Genomic DNA, 17,027 nt, shown 5'->3' on the forward strand with positions numbered 1-17,027 from the left:
ATGATGATGATGATAATAATAATAATGTTCTTGTTCTTCCAGCTGAGCCTAATGTGAGACTGAGCCCAGTGAGGCCCCCTGTTGGCAGACATGCGTCCATGCTGAAGTGCAGTGTCTATGACTTCTATCCTAAACGGATCCTGGTCACCTGGCTGAGAGACGGAGAACCCACCACCTCTAATGTCACTGATGTGCTGGCAGATGGAGACTGGTACTACCAGCTCCACTCCTACCTGGTGTACACACCCAGGTACACACCTAATAGACACCTATACATATAGAAATACACACCTCTACTGGTACTACCAGCTCCACTCCTACCTGGAGTACACACCCAGGTACACACCTATACGTAGAAATACACATAGACACCCACTGACTGTATATATAGAAATACACACCTCTGTACTACCAGCTACACTCCAACCTGGAGTACACACCTAGGTCAGTACACAGACTACACACCAGTATAGACCAGTACTACATACCAGTACAGTATGCTTTAGGTCAGGGATAGGGGACGTGCTGGCCACTGGGAAATTTGGGGAAACTCCCGGGCTTCCAGGCTGACCAGGCCTGGAATGGAGCGGCCTGGTTACTTATTTTTTTCCTCCACTTTTTGGGTCTGGAGTAGCACCGGCCCACATTACCTTCAGTATTTTATCATTATTGTACATTTTTATTATAAATAATAACATTGTTTATTTTTATTATAAATAAAAATATACTGCTCATCGGTTAGTATTTGGGACCTCACCGCGCGGCCGGAGGCAAAAAAAATCACAGTCACACTGGCGTAAGAGTCTTTCACTTTGAGACTAATATGTGAGCTATGTGTTTATGTCTATATTGCACTCTACTCATATCAGGCACATGTTAATGTCTGGCCTGTGTTCTTTCTTTCTTTCTTTCTTTCTTTCTTTCTTTCTTTCTTTCTTTCTTTCTTTCTTTCTTCCTTCTTCCCTTTCTAGAAAACTACAATACTACTGATGGAGCTTATACGAAAATAATTTCACCCACACCTCTAAACCAATAATGTGACAAAAACTTGATGAGTGCATTGAAACTATATTATAGCAGACACTGCTAATGTGTGTGTGTGTGTGTGTGTGTGTGTGTGTGTGTGTGTGTGTGTGTGTGTGTGTGTGTGTGTGTGTGTGTGTGTGTGTGTGTGTGTGTGTGTGTGTGTTTCAGATCTGGAGAGAAGCTCTCCTGCATGGTGGAACACCCCAGCCTCAAAGAGCCTCTAGTGGTGGACTGGGGTATGTCACCCTGTTGTGTCTTACTCTGATGCAGGGGTTCTAAAACGTGTTTTCTGCTATCCAAAGTAGCAGATCTACAAGTGTCACATTGCGCCACGTTTCGAGCTTGTAGATCTGCTACTTTTGACGTTTCTGCGTGACGCTGTAGTATTATCAAGTCGGGCGTTCATTTACAAATTAAAATATGGAGATAAGAGGTTTCTGATAATATATCAATGCATTCATAATGTTCTCCTTATTCCAGTGGAGCCCTATGAGAGACTGACCTCTGATCAGGAGAGAATGCAGGAACACTCCAACCTGAAAGAGCCTCTAGTGGTGGACTGGGGTATGTCACTCTACTGTATTCTGTTTTTATCTTACTGTATGACAGTAATTCTCAACTAAAATCTTGTAAAATGTATTTTAAACAAGCAACTATATACCATATATCATATAACATGTCATCATACATGTATATAATATAATATATACAATATATGCTATAATAGAATAGAATAGAATAGAATAGAATAGAATATATTATCATGGTTCGCAAACATTTAAGGCCACAACCCCCCAAAATAACATATTTGAACTGGGGACCCCCCACCCTGACAAGCACTTGGAATTGTAGGACTTGAGGCATTACATTTAGTTTGACTCAGTTCCACAGATTGTGTAACTAGCTGATCTACAAGCTCACAACGCTTTCTTATGTCACATTTGACCATTGTTTGTAAATAGTGTGTTGATTACTTTCTGACGCAGTAATGGTCTTATTTTTCTTTGTTGTCCTTAAATTATCACTTTAGAAATGTGCAGATACCCTGCATATGTTGAAATCCTCACAGTTTGAGAACCACTTGTAACGTATCATTGTGTTTGGTTGTTATCAGTGGTGTAAAGTAACTAAGTAGGCTACAAGTACTGTACTTAAGTACAATTTGTAGGTATTTTTTACTTTACTTGAGTATTTCCAATTTTCAGAAATTTTCTCATAGGCAAATATGGAACTTTTACTCCACTACAATTATTTGACAGCTTTAGTTACTAGTTACTTTGCAGATTTAGATTATCACAATACATACATTAACCACTTCAGCCCTAAATACATTTCTGCCATTTGAAAATAGCCTATCTACAAGCTCACGATGCGATGCATTGTGAGCTTGTAGATCTGCTATTTTCAAAAGGCATTTTGAACTTGTGAATGGGACAGTCTGCCCAATGAGTACTTTTACTTTTGGTACTTTAAGTACATTTTGATTCCAATACTTTTGTACTTTTACTCCAGTAAATTTTGAATACCTTACTTTACTTGTAACAGGGTATTTCTACACTGCAGTATTGATACTTTTACTTAAGTAAAAACATTGAGTACTTTTTCCACCAGTGGTTTACTTGTTATATTGTCAGATCCTTCCCTGCTGGAGTCAGAGAGGAACCAGATCCTCATGGGAGCATCAGGTGTGGTTGTGGGGCTGTTCTTCACTCTGTCTGGATTCATCTACTACAAGAGACAGGAACAAGGTCAGTGACACAGTGACAGGGGTCACAGGTCACATGGAAGAATGACTTCTCAAGTTTTTTATCGGGTGCCAAACACGGTTAAAACCGTGTTTTCAAAGAGTAGCGCTTTGGTGCCGATCAGTCTTTTTGTTATCAGTCTTTTTTTCCACAAGGGGGGGGGGCTAGCACGGCACTGGAATCACCCATGAACACTCTAAGAAGTAAGGGACAGATGGATCACCGTGCCAAAAAATCGGGCTCCCATCCGCTTCCATTCTATCTACTTGCTAAAAACCTCTGTATCTCCTTAACTTTTTACAGTGGGCAAAACGAGTCATTCTCGATGCGCGATCGCTCCGCAATGGTGACTGACTCGCATGAGACATGTTGTTGTTCCAGGCTTTAGCCAGGACCATCCATTGCTGTGCACGCATGCATTGTTTACGTGCGTGTGCTCGCCGTGGAGTCCACAGCTCTAAACAGCGCAGCGTTGCAGACGGTGAGATTTCTGGCACCGAACGTAATCTGTTATTATGAAATTCTGGCACCCGATGTGTTAATTCTGACAGTATACACATGGAACCAAATGGACCCTTGTATACTCTCAGAGTTACAGACTTGTAAGGGTCAAGTTAGACCCCCATAAAGGAACCCATAGAGTCCCTGGAATCCACTTTGAGAACTATTGATGGAGAAGCTATGCCAACTATGAATGCAAAAACAGACTCATTGGAGCTGGTTTAAATTGGTTTACATTACTGGTTTACATTACTGGTTTACACTGGTTTACACTGGTTTACATTGGATTACATTGGTTTACATTACTGGTTTACACTGGTTTACATTGGTTTACATTACTGGTTTACATTGGTTTACATTACTGGTTTACATTTGTTTACATTATAGGTTTACGTTGGTTTACATTACTGGTTTACACTGGTTTACATTGGTTTACATTACTGGTTTACATTGGTTTACATTACTGGTTTACATTGGTTTACATTACTGGTTTACGTTGGTTTACATTACTGGTTTACATTGGTTTACATTACTGGTTTACGTTGGTTTACATTACTGGTTTACGTTGGTTTACATTACTGGTTTACACAGGTTTACATTACTGGTTTACATTACTGGTTTACGGGGCAATTAATACATATCAACTTAGGGGTCCTTAGACTACCTAAACTGGTTTAGACTAGTTTAGATTACCTGATTTAGGCAGAGTTTTGGTTTCACTAGTTTAGACATAAGAGTTACGTTTTCACTGATGTGGTTAATTTGTCATCATTTTTAATCCCAATTAAGAGTGAAATGCACATGTTATTACTTCTAATGCAGTATGTGGAACCTGATGAACATATCACATTAAATGCTGAAGGTAGCTAACCGTAAACCCAACCCCAATATCATGACATCATCATGCATTTGATGACATCGTGTCCATTTTTTAATCAAGAGGAGGGGCCAAATGTGACTTTCATGCATTAAGCCAAAGTTGACCACGGTGTGTTTTACATGATCTGATGTCATAAGTTATAATGATATAAATTAGATTGGCTTCAGACAAAATGTTCTGAACTGACTCTGGGTGAGTGTTATACTTAATACTTGACTCTATCTACCAATAACTAGCTCTATCTACCAATAACTAGATTTGTCTGTGTCTATGTCACCCATCTCATTAGGAAGTCACCCAGTGCTGAAGAATTGAAAGTGAGTATCTGTAGACTCCTCCAAAACATATCCCCGTTCACATCCTCCTCCTGAATAGACTCAAACACACGTTTATAAAACTTATTTAGGTTACCATTGCAGCCATTGAAGGCAGGAAACAATCACGTACACTTACACTTGTCGAGTATTTTGGTGAAGATGAGAGCCGTTGTGGTTATTGTAAGAATGAAAAGGGAAGCTTCTCTCAGGGAATGTGGTCCCACACCATGACGGTACAAGACTACCAGGACCTCATAGACCGAGGCTGGAGAAGAAGTGGAAGGTACATCTACAAGCCTACACTGAACAAGACATGCTGTCCACAGTACACCATCAGGTGTCATGCCTTGAACTTCCAGCCGTCCAAATCTCACAAGAAGATCCTGAAGAGAATGAGCAGATTTCTGTCTAAAGGGGAATTAACGCCAACAGAACAGGGACGGCCCACGGACGCTGGCTGTGGTGAAACCAGCCCAAAGGAGAAAGTAGAGGGACCCGTTTTCACCGACGTTCAGACTGAGGTGGGGGACTCTGATCCATCAGTCTCAGAAGCATCCAGAAATAATCCAGTGTCTTCTCCGGATGTGAGACCACCCGCCTCGACCCCTAAACCAGGAATAGGAGCAGATCCTAGCCGGCCTCCGTGTCGGAAGACCAAGGAGTTGGGGAAGGAGCGTCGTCTTCAAAAGCAGCAGATGACGCAGGGGGTCTCTGCTGCCCCCATCACCCCCCCTGGCCCACACAGCCAGAGCACAATCCTGGAGGATTTCATCACCGAAGCTCCGCTGCCCGAAGGCCCTCTTCATCGCGTTGAGGTGAGGCTGGTGCGCTCCAGCCCCCCGAGCGCACAGTTCAAAGCCTCTTTCGACGCTTCCTACCAGGTCTACAAACTGTACCAGATGGCCGTTCACAAGGACCCTCCAGACAAGCCCTCTGAGAGCCAGTTCCAGAGGTTCCTCTGCGACTCTCCGCTGGAGGCGGAGTGGCCTCCTGACGGGCCGGATGCGGGCTACGGCTCCTTCCACCAGCAGTACTGGCTGGACGGGCGTATGGTCGCGGTGGGGGTGATCGACATCCTGCCCACCTGTGTGACGTCCGTCTATCTCTACTACCACCCAGAGTTCACCACACTGTCTCTGGGCTCCTACTCTGCTCTCAGGGAGATCGCCTTCACCAGGCAGCTGCAGAGACAGTCTCCCAGGCTGTGCTACTACTATCTGGGCTTCTACATCCGCTCCTGTCCCAAGATGCATTACAAGGGCCAGTACCTCCCCTCAGACCTCCTGTGTCCGGAGACCTTCGTCTGGACGCCCATAGAGCGCTGCGTACCCCGTCTGGAGAACTCCCTTTACTCTCGCTTCAACCAGGACCCTGATGCAGGGGATGCCCAGGTGCTCAGCGATGTGGACAAGGCTCTGGTGCTGTATAAGAAGACAGTCATGTCCTACGCCGTCTACAGATGCAAGCGCGAGGAGGGCTCCAGTGATGAGACGGCAGTGCGGCGGTACGGAGGTCTGGTGGGGCAGGTCTGTGCAGAGAGGATGTTGCTCTACCGCACCTAAACCTTAACACATTGACTGCCAAGGACGTATGTTTATGTTATGTTTTTTTGTTGAAAATTCCACAAGAGGGCGCTCTAAGACAACTTAGGAATGATCCCTTGACTCTGAGAGAAGGAATGGACGGATGTGACGTCATCCCAAAAACGTCACTTCCGTCAACTCCTATTAGGATTTGTAGAAAAACACATCTTGAATTTCTTCTTTTTTTGGTGAGAACGAGCCTTATTCAACGGGCGATAGCAACAAAACAGGCTGGTCACATGAAGTCCGTTTTGATTCATTGCTGAGACTCCGTTTCTTTGTCTGTCTGTCCTAAATGTCAGCCTGTGTGTCCATCTCCTCTCTGTACAAAGTGTTTTTTGCTGCTTCACTTTAATCATTCGAGTCTAATGAACCATAGGTCATACACTCAAAATAAGAATCCATCATGATTCAACCCCTCAAATAGGCCACTTGTCTGTGCGTCTGTCAGACATATCATTTTTCATGCCACAAATCATGAACGCAGCATCCGAACTGCTGTGAAACTTTGCAAAGATGGATGGATGGAGGTACAGTATATTCCCACTAGGCCAAGCTAGAACCACCAACCCAAATCTTTCAAAAGTCGGCGCTATAACAGGTCGCTTCACATTATTGGCCTACCACTCTTGAATTGTAGGTCTTGCATTCTCTTGAATTTAGGATGCATTTCACACACTATCGAGTAAGATTTCGGACATGCTTAAAAAGTCTCGCTTAAAGGAGAATTTTGGACTAAGTTTGTCTTACCTTTTCTATGATGTTATGATATCTTAGGATGAATGGTACAGTAGAAAAATGTCATAACTCCATCCCGGGTCCGCCACAGCTTAACACATTCCCTGCCAGAGGTTTTTTTTTATTTTACTTCCCCCAGTGCCAGTGTTTAAATTTTTTTTACACAGGAGCCGAGATACAGGATTTTAAAGTAATAAGTTAACCAAGGAGTGAATGGAGCTAGAAATCTTTGGATCGTGATATCCCTGGTTCTGTGTGGATAAATTGAAAAAAAAAAAGACAAAAAAACTTTCTTTTTTTTTTTTTTTTGAAAAACGGTTATACTCGTGGATGGCAGTTATTGGCAGTAAACGGGTGTATTTTTCATCAACGGTTATACTCGTGATTGGCAGGTAAAGTGTTAAAACGTGCGCAGATAGGCCTTGCGCTAGATCGCATATTTTAATAGCTTTTTTTTTTTTTTTTTTAGATCTGACGTTCATAGTGACAGAAAACTATGCAACCAAAAAAAAAAAAAAAAAAATCTAACTCTCGCTAGACGAGATTGAAATCTCGAGATTTCAATCTCGTCAAGCGAGACTTTTTTTTTTTTTTTTTTGACATTGTTCTGTCACTATGAACGTCAGATCTCTCTCTCAAAAAAAATAAAAAAAGCTATTAAAATATGCGATCTAACGCAAGGCCAATCCACGCACGTTTTAAGCTGTGGCGGACCCATGAGTTATGAAAATTTTCTACGGTACCATTCATCCTAAGATATCATAACATCATAGAAAAGGTAAGAAAAACTTAGTCCAAAATTCTCCTTTAAAGGAGTATGTTCACCCCAAAAAATTACTTATTTTCTATAAATTACACACCCCATGAAGCCTTGAATTCATGGAGATTTCTTTTGTTTTTGTCACATTCCTAAGCCAATAATTGGAAGACCGGGTCATCATGAGTCAATAGAAGACTCCACCGGACATCAAATTAACTGACACACACACAGAAGACTCCGTATGTGTGGTTAGTATATACTAGTTAGTATAGACTTTAGGACAGTCTAATGGTTATAGACTTTAGTACAGTCTAATTCTTAGAGATTCATTGTATTTACACAGAACAATGCAGGGTTTGTAGAGTAAAAATATATCTGATCTCAAGTACCCTTGTAGTTACGTGATTCTGTACCCATTGTTATGTTTTTCCTCATCCTTATGCATGGTGTGGGAACGGTGTCATATCCATACTGGGAATGAACATGTGTAATATTATCAGTATGTTGATGTCATAAGCTGTCAGAATGTAATCAAATCTTGTAGAAAAATCATTTTAGGCACTTGAAGCTGTCATTTTGTTGTGTCTATTGTTAATGCGTGTGAATTAACAATTCTGTAATTTTTACTGAGACAACTTCTCCTGAACTCCTGAAGAAAATGTGTTAGTTCTGCTGTCTACTGACCTAAATCATGGGCTGAGGCGTCAAACTACATCCTGGTATTGTTGTGTACAGTTCTGGAAAAAGTACCCACATTTTTTACTTAAGTAAAAGTATCAATACTGCACTGTTGTACCTTTGTACTTGAGTAAAAGTACAAAGGTATTGTATCAAAATGTACTTAAAGTACCAAAATTAGAAAGTACTCATTATGCAGAATGTCCCATTGCACAAAGTTTTCAAATGTAAAAATCTTTTGAAAATAGCAGATCTACAAGCTCACAAGGCGTCGCATTGTGAGCGAGTAGATCGGCTATTTTCAAATGGCCGAAATGTATATAGGGCTGAAGTGGTTAATATATGTTTTGTAATAATAATCAAAATCTACAAAGTAACTAGTAACTAAAGTTTTCAAATAATTGTATTTACCTCTTAGATGTAGTGTAGAAGTAAAAGTACTGAAAATTGGAAATACTCCAGTAAAGTACAAATACCTCAAAATCGTACTCAAGTACAGTACTTGAGTAAATGTAGTTGGTTACTTTACACCACTGGTTGTGTACGGCAGGCCAAGGATGGCAGTTTGGTAACTGTTTCCTCTTCCCGCATAGCAACAGCATAGCAACCGAAGTGTACAAGAGAGTTTGCATCCTGTATGAGAGCACAGTTGCTTTGCAGCTTCTGCCCTGTTCATGAACAGTCCTTATTATACTTCTGTTGTACTTTTAAACTGTTTTGAGTATTTTTCTTGTCAGAAGGAATTATTTTGTCTTTAATAAGTGAGTTTTTCCACCACGTGTTCTAACTGGAAACTGGATGTTTGTGTTTTCAGAGATGAAGCGAGTCACTGCTGACCCCTGGCGGAGAGAAGAGGAAATAACATGCCTGTCCAATCAGCTTTTAAATCCATGTCAACAGAAGCACTCTGATGACTTGATAAACCTTTTTCACAACATGAGTCCTTTAAACAGTGGTGGAACGTAACTAAGTACATGTACTCAAGTACTGTACGTAAGTGCAATTGAGGTACTTTTACTTTACTTGAGTATTTCCAATTTGCAATACTTTTACTTCTACTCCACTACATCTCGGAGGCAATTATTGTACTTTTACTCCACTGCAATTATTCGAAAACTTGAGTTACTAGTTATTTTCATTATCATTATTCCAAAATTTGAAAATAGCCGAGCTACAAGCTCACAACGGGTCGCGACGCGTTGTGAGCTTGTAGATCTGCTATTTTAAAATTATTTTTGTACTTTAAGTACATTTTGATACCAATATGTATGTACTTTTACTCAAGTACATTTTGAATTCTGGACTTTTACTTGTAACTTGTAAGTATTTCTACAGTATTGCAGTATTGGTAATTTTACTTAGGTAAAATATTTTAGTACTTTTTCCACCACCGTCTTTAAACCTGTGGTGGTCCTCAACTTGATGACATCTGAAAAGATGTTGTGCCAGGGACCCCTAGAAGAGAAGATCTCTTTGTGTCTCTATCTTTTTTCTCTTTTCTTCAGTGTTTTGCAAATTATTTGGAGGCCCACTTACAATATCCTCCCGGCCCACCAGTGGGCCCCCGGACCACAGGTTGAGAACTACTGATCTAAATGGACATGAACATGTTAAAGGTCTTATCTATTTGTAATTGTTTATAATTATGTGATAATTCACGAGTTGCAATCATGACAATTGCAATCATTCATAATAAGTAATCATTTATGTGTAATCATTCATAACCATGCATTGTTTAATGGGACATTTTATTCATAAATAAAGCAATGGAAAGCACTGTGTCAGTGTGCTGTGTTTCATCCCATTGAAAACACAGTTGTAGATCTGCTACTTTGGACGTTACATGAACATGTTTTAGAACCCCTGCAACAGAGTAAAACACAACAGGGTGACATACCCCAGTCCACCACTAGAGGCTCTTTGAGGCTGGGGTGCAATATCAGTGGTCAGCAAACAGTTATCTCATAGCCTATAAGCAATAGCAAAGGCTACAGTGTAACATGACTCATGGTCAATGTGCGTAAAGGCCTCGTGACAACTTAGCGGAAGCTGCGTTGGTCACTCATCTGCCTACGAAAAGGAATATTGCGCCCGCCAAATAGAATAGTTCCCAACAACTCTGCCGGGAGAGGGATAGTCTGGTTACCATAACGTGCGATCACATTTCAGCATAATCCTAATTCCCCCATAAGATGGGAAAGCTACACTCTCATTGACTGCTGTTTTCAAATCACACCTCCTCATTTCCATTTAATGGAAATGCTCGATTCTAATTAGCTGGGGAAAAGATGGAGGTGGAGATAAAGAATTTGGAGACACCTGATTCGTTCTCTGCAATCAACAAGCAAGTGTTCCATCCAGCTTTTCTAAGCTGGGGAACAATATTCTGGGTGGGGGGAGCCCCCAAAACAAACATTGTATCCACGAAGGAAAAAAAGAGAGTATCGTCCTGTGAGTTAATATAGCATCAAAATCTGTTGAACCATGTTGAGCCGATCTACAAGCTCACAACGCGTTGCGATGTGATGTGTTGTGAGCTTGTAGATTAGCTATTTTCATTAAAAAATATATATATTTTCCGCGGCCAAAATACATATTCATTTGGGGGTCCTTCATACGGAAGAGAAAGAGATAAGGGAGAGGGAGTCCCGCACACTGTCTTCACTTACATAGGAGTTTATTTAGTTAAGATGCAATGTTTCGGTCGCTTGGACCTTCATCAGGCATAAGGCAGCAGCTGGCACACAGCCAGTATAAATGACATCTCTCAGAAAGGCAAGGGCCAATCAAAGCCACACGCCAATCCGTTACCATGGAGCAGGAGGCGGCCCCGTATAGGTGAGTGAAGGTGGTACTTTTCCACAGTATAATTTATATTCTTACAGAACATGAGAATACAATATAGCTACAAAGATACAATTAAATAAGTCAGTAGAAAGGTATTACAATCATGAATAAAATATACCTATAGGTTGAGTGAGGCAGAATATATAAACATGGTAACAGTAGTGGTCAGACTGCCCTGAGAAGTACAGTATGGGTTCCACAGAAACCAATGTCTGGCCTAGGTGGAGTATGGGACCTTAGGTGCGATGTACTGACTTTTTTCATCTTTGCCACCTCACTGTTCCATTTCTCATCTCTCCTCATAAAACATTTAACCACTTCTTGCTGGAATTGTTCAACTGAGTTTCGGATGAGAGTCTCCATCTCCAACATTTTGTGATCTATGTACCCTCTCAGGCTCTCTTCCCTATTGGCAGTACTCTCCACTGATCTTTCAAATTCACCCCGCACATGCTGCACTTAATTTTCGCAGGTTTGTAGTTTACTTCTACACCTGCGATCCCCGTATGGGCCACCACCTGTAACAATTGGCCTTTTACTTTGAAAGGATAATATTAAAGGAAAAGACAACGGGATCAGCAGGTTTTTTAGCTGATTACTTTATATATTCAAGCCACAAAAATAACAATTGACATAGCAATCCACAATCCGCATCCAGGAGAAGACCTCGCAGTGTCTCCAAGCCGTTTACCCGCCGCAGACTCTGGAGAGTGGATTCCGACGAGAGACATTCGGACGAATATTTGAGGAACAACATCGATGAAGTCGAAAATAGATGAATATTTGGAAAACATGAGACGAAGCAATGCGGAGAAAATAGAGGATGAACATTTGGCGAAAGTAGACGAACGTCCGGCAAAAATAAACAAACGTCCGGCGAAAAAAGCTCACAAGTGAGGGTTTATGGAACCAAATGGACTCTTATGGGTCTGTAGCTCTGAGAGTGTACAAATGGAACCAAATGCCATTTGGTTCCATTTGTACACTTAAATTAACACTGATTTGACGGTGTATATTTGGGGATCTTTGAAATGTAAAAGGACACACATTGACTCTCTCAGTGCAAAAAAAAAGAACTTAAAAAAAAAAAATGTTAAACTCGGGATTTCTCGTTCTGGCACTGAGGGTATTCAGAAAAAACTCGCGATAACTCTGGGCTTGGCACTGAGAGAGTTGTTAAGGACGGGATCTCTTTCACCCAATTTCTTTATCAATGATGTCTTTTTTTAATACATTTTAATTTTAAAGTATTTATTGTATTTATTCCCATTTAGTTAGTTAGTTAGTTAGTTAGTTAGTTAGTTAGTTAGTTAGTTAGTTAACAACACAGACAGACTAGAGAGAGCGCAACGTTACTGGCTGAGGAGTGTGTTCTCTCCTCTCCAAGTTTGATGTTAGTAAATAACATCAACATCAAACTTGGAGAGGAGAGAACACACTCCTCAATTCACTCTCTTGATGTTTTTCCCCTCTCTCTCTCTCTGTGTCTCTCTCTCTCTAAGGATAATTCAATTCCACACGTCCTCTCATCAAGTTGTAAACATTGACAACTGTTTTGACATGGTGGGGGGCTTTGCGTTCTTTGTGGAGCTCTCCGCAACTAGCATAGTGAGGTAGGAGGCAACAGCGAAAACTTAAGTGGATTATCGTGAAGATTTACAAACCTAACTGTCCTTTTCCATTTCGGGAAGCGACATTGGGGGGAAAATGTGAAAGCTGAATTAATAATAAATAGCCTAAATAAAACCATATTGTATAGTATGTGCATTTGAGGAGACAGAACGCCTTCTAGAGGTACCGGAGCGGACAAGGCATTTCCGGGAGCGGAATCCGGCCAGCTCGGCACAAATTAAGCCCTGCATGGAAGTCTCTTGATTCTGTGGTGCAGAGACAACAGTATGAGGTTGTTCACTGGGTATTTATGCATTTCATCAATGGTGGGTGGGCGTGGCCTTTTCTGCAGGTGTAAGTGTAATTGCCTTTATTCAAAGCTAATACAATGTTAATCTCATTTAGATTAATACTTTTAAAAAGATGTCTTTAATTACTACAGCAAACAACAGGTTAATGAGGCAACTGGCTATGAATTCATAGACTGGCTGTGTTACGTCAGTTTCCTCTGCTGGTCAGACCACTGTACTACATGCAGCCAGGTTTATTTATTCAATGTTCACCAAAAACTGTAATATCTATTGACACATGATTGATTGGATACAAGTCAGCTGTGGCAACCTGTGGCATCACAACATTTATAAAACTACTCATGTCTACATAATAATTATGTTTTACATCCAAATACACTAGTGCAGTATCTGTTTGTCGGAGGTCAGTCTATGACGTCACTGCTACATCTCCATATTTGGGCATTTCAGAGATACACACACATAAACATAGGAGGCGATTCCTTGAATATCGGTCTGTATTCTAAATGTTGTCTGTCTGTAATCTAAAGAATGTCAGTTTGTAGTTGTAGACCAGGCGTCAGTTAGTTACTAACATAACATGTACTCACTGAACTCCTCTCTGTCAATGGAAGCAGAGAGGGTCAGTTGACTGGTGATTACCACTGTGCAATGGTTGTTGAGTTATTAACATAACTCTGGATCAATGAGTCCGGGGCCGACCCGTGCCCGCCCGACCGGGCTTGCAGACCTTTACTCTCTAGAACCTCCCCCGTTCTCTGTCTGTCTGTCTGTCTGTCTGTCTGTCTCTAAATTCCCACAACATCCATTTCCAACATGTACTTCTGCTGTCAACAATGTGTGTTCCTGATCGATTGGCTGCCTGAGTGAAGCAGGAAGTGAAAGTCAAGTTTGGGGGGTTTCCAGTGCCTGATTGGCTGCTGAGTGAATCAGGAAGTGAGAGTAAAGTTTGTGGAGTTTCCAGAGTGCATGGTGTGAGCTAACAAAGATCATTGAGAGGCTTTTTCTCAGCTTCTTGATTTGAGGTTTAACAACATTAAAATAAGTATAACTACTTAACTATTTTCAGATTGCAATATAAGACACCATCTGCACTTTCACGATAAATAGATTCACTCTGTACCTTTCGCAAACTGTTAATAAAGTATTCAATCAGTCAGAGGCAATGCAAACGGTCAGGCTCTTTAGCTGACAGAATGTGCATAAAAACTGGGCTGAAAATAAAAGTAAACAGTGAAATGAACCCAAATCATGTTGAACAATGTTGATTGAACTGTACATGTGATTTCATGTACAGTTGGGCTGATATATTTTGTTTTCCAGTCCAGGTTAATGAAAACTACAGCAGATTCAAAACATGCCAGGCCGCATATGACTGACCTTTTAGTACATTGTGATGTAAGATATTTACTTAAGACCCATACAAATAGGTCCCGACCCACTGTATGGGAAACAGTGCTTTAATGGATGTGTCTGGGCATTCCACATTTTGGTGGAGTTGTAGAATGTTCAGTGGTGGAAAAAGTACTCAAATGTTTTACTTCGGTAAAAGTATCAATACTGCAATGTAGAAATACTCTGTTACAAGTGAAAGTCCGGAATTCAAAATGTACTTGAGTAAAAATACAAAAGTATTCGTATCAAAATTCACTTAAAGTATCAAAAGTATAAAGTACTCATTATGCAGAATATCCCATTTCACAAGTTTTCAAATATAAAAATCTTTTGAAAATAGCAGATCTACAAGATCACGATGCGTCACATTGCGACGCATTGTGAGCTTGTAAATCTGCTATTTTCAAACAGAAAAAGTTTAAATAGGGCTGAAGGGGTTAATGTATGTTTTGTAATAATAATCAAAATCCACAAAGTAACTAGTAACTAAAGTTTTCAAATAATTGTTGTGGAGTAATATATTTGGATCCGAGATGTAGTGGAGTAGAAGTAGAAGTATTGGAAATTGTAAATACTCAAGTAAAGTACAAATACTGTACCTCAAAATTGTACTTAAGTACAGTACTTAAGTAAATGTACTTAGTTACCTTACACCACTGAGAATGTTTGGTTATCTGTGTTGCTTACTAGTCTGCCATGTTTTAATTTTGCTGTAACCTGAACTGGAAAACTAACCACAAACTCAGCCTAGGGTTTCATACCCCTGTAACTTCTTGAACCCTATACAATATGTTGGACGTCATATAGCGAAGGTTGTATATTGGATATTTTCACTGAATATCCACCTATGCTTGCCTTATGTTCATCTCATGACCTGGATGAACTTGTGACATCTGGATAGGCTCTATGCACAACAGCCATATTGGAAAGACATTGGGCCTCTCCCTTACTTCCTTCACAGGTGTTACCAATGATACTAATGAAGGCTCTGTTCCATTCTGGTCAAACAGAGTCAGGGTGCTGATATTGTGTATGTTGGCTCACTGGAAACACTCTGCTACACCAGTGGGTCTCAAAGTGTGGTCCAGGGGCCCTCATGGTTCCTTGAGGGTGTTCCGAATAGACCCCTTATGGGTGTGTAACTCTTACAGTGTACAAAAGGAACCAAATCAATCCATCAATCAATAACATTTTATTTATATAGCACATTTCATACAGCAAGTGCAACCCAATGCGCTTCACAGAACAAAAAATAATAATACAAAAAACATTTAAAAAAAAATGAGGAACAACATCGATGAAGATTTGTCGAAAATAGATGAATATTTGGAAAACATGAGACGAAGCAATGCGGAGAAAATAGAGGATGAACATTTGGCGAAAGTAGACGAACGTCCGGCAAAAATAAACAAACGTCCGGCGAAAAAAGCTCAAGTGAGGGTTTATGGAACATTTCCCCATTGTAAGAAAATACAATGGGGAAAAGAAAATGTAATAAGAATAGAAATAAAAAAGGAGTAATGCTAAAACCTATAGGTAAAGGCAGTGGTGGAACGTAACGAAGTACATTTACTTAAGTACTGTACTTAAGTACAATTTTGAGGTATTTGTACTTTACTTGAGTATTTCCAATTGCCAATAATTTTACTTCAACTCCACTACATCTCAGAGGCAAATATTGTACTTTTACTCCACTACGATTACTTGATAACTTTAGTTACTAGTTACTTTTCAGATATAAATTATCACATTATAAAACATACATTAACCACTTTAGCCCGATCTTATACATAGGCTATTTGAAAATAGCAGATCTACAAGCTCACAACGCGTCGCGTTGTGAGCTTGTAGATCTGCTATTTTCAAATATTTTAGTACTTTTACTTTTGGTACTTTAAGTACATTTTGATGCCAATACTTCTGTACTTTTACTCAAGTACATTTTGATTTCTGGACTCTTACTTGTAACTAAGTATTTTTATATTGCAGTATTGGTACTTTTTACTTAAGTAAAGAATTTGAGTACTTTTTCCACCACTGGGTAAAGGCAATGCTAAAAAGGTGTGTCTTAAGATTTATTTTGAAACTGTCTATGGATTTTTGTAGGACCATAGTAGCTATAGAACCAAATGGACCCATAAGGGTCCATTTGGTTCCATATGTACACTCTCAGTGTTATGGGGGTCCCCATGGTGAGAGTAGATATGGTCTCTGTCTGACAGAAACCTTCCATCTCCATATTTTTTGTGTGTGTTTTTTCATAAATTAATGCCCTACTTGATCATACTACAGCGTCACACAAAAGGGTCAAAAGTAGCAGATCCACAAGCTCGAAACGCGCCGTGAAGCGACTCGTTTCAAGCTTGTAGATCTGATACTTTTGCTACTTTTGTATTTAAATCCTGAAGAGTAACTGTTTTGGACATAGAGGTGTCCAGTCTTGTAAATGGATGAAGATGATCTCATGTTCCAAAAGGTTCCCCAGTCCTGTCCTATTATAGACACATTTAGTCAACATTAAAACAAGCTGTTTGTTCAAGATTATTTGGTTTGATGCCTGCTTGGCAACAAGTGATGAGAGTGAGCCGTGTTTTTTCATTGGTTGTTGTAGAGTAGAGACTGTTGGAGTGAGTCC

General features: G+C 40.3%; 2 protein-coding genes across 3 annotated transcripts in view; both read left to right on the top strand.

The window, feature by feature from the left end:
- The window catches only part of LOC308100850 (H-2 class II histocompatibility antigen, E-S beta chain-like), a 13,646-nt gene extending 3,655 nt beyond the window's left edge, over positions 1-9,991 (top strand). Inside the window, exons 3-8 of one of the 2 annotated variants that reach the window (XM_080449999.1) lie at positions 43-250; positions 1,195-1,262; positions 1,507-1,590; positions 2,661-2,774; positions 4,409-4,469; positions 9,043-9,991. In XM_080449999.1, the coding sequence (XP_080306125.1) occupies positions 43-250; positions 1,195-1,262; positions 1,507-1,590; positions 2,661-2,774; positions 4,409-4,467 (533 nt within the window). In that variant the 3' untranslated portion in view covers positions 4,468-4,469; positions 9,043-9,991. The remainder of the gene's footprint in view (positions 1-42; positions 251-1,194; positions 1,263-1,506; positions 1,591-2,660; positions 2,775-4,408; positions 4,470-9,042) is intronic. The other variant, XM_080450000.1, reaches the window with a different exon arrangement.
- LOC308100849 (arginyl-tRNA--protein transferase 1-like) lies at positions 4,486-6,487 on the top strand. The gene has a single exon (XM_080449998.1). It carries the CDS (start codon positions 4,682-4,684, stop codon positions 6,029-6,031), a length of 1,350 nt encoding a protein of 449 aa, XP_080306124.1. The 5' UTR covers positions 4,486-4,681; the 3' UTR covers positions 6,032-6,487.
- Positions 9,992-17,027: the final 7,036 nt, after the last annotated feature.

This window comes from Gymnoscopelus braueri (genome assembly GCF_963280865.1).
Source record: "Gymnoscopelus braueri genome assembly, chromosome: 14".
Taxonomy (NCBI): Eukaryota; Metazoa; Chordata; class Actinopteri; order Myctophiformes; family Myctophidae; genus Gymnoscopelus; species Gymnoscopelus braueri.

Coding starts and splice junctions, on each gene's coding strand:
- LOC308100849 (XM_080449998.1), top strand. CDS start 4,682: ATGTGGTCCCACACCATGACGGTACAAGACTACCAGGACCTCATAGAC.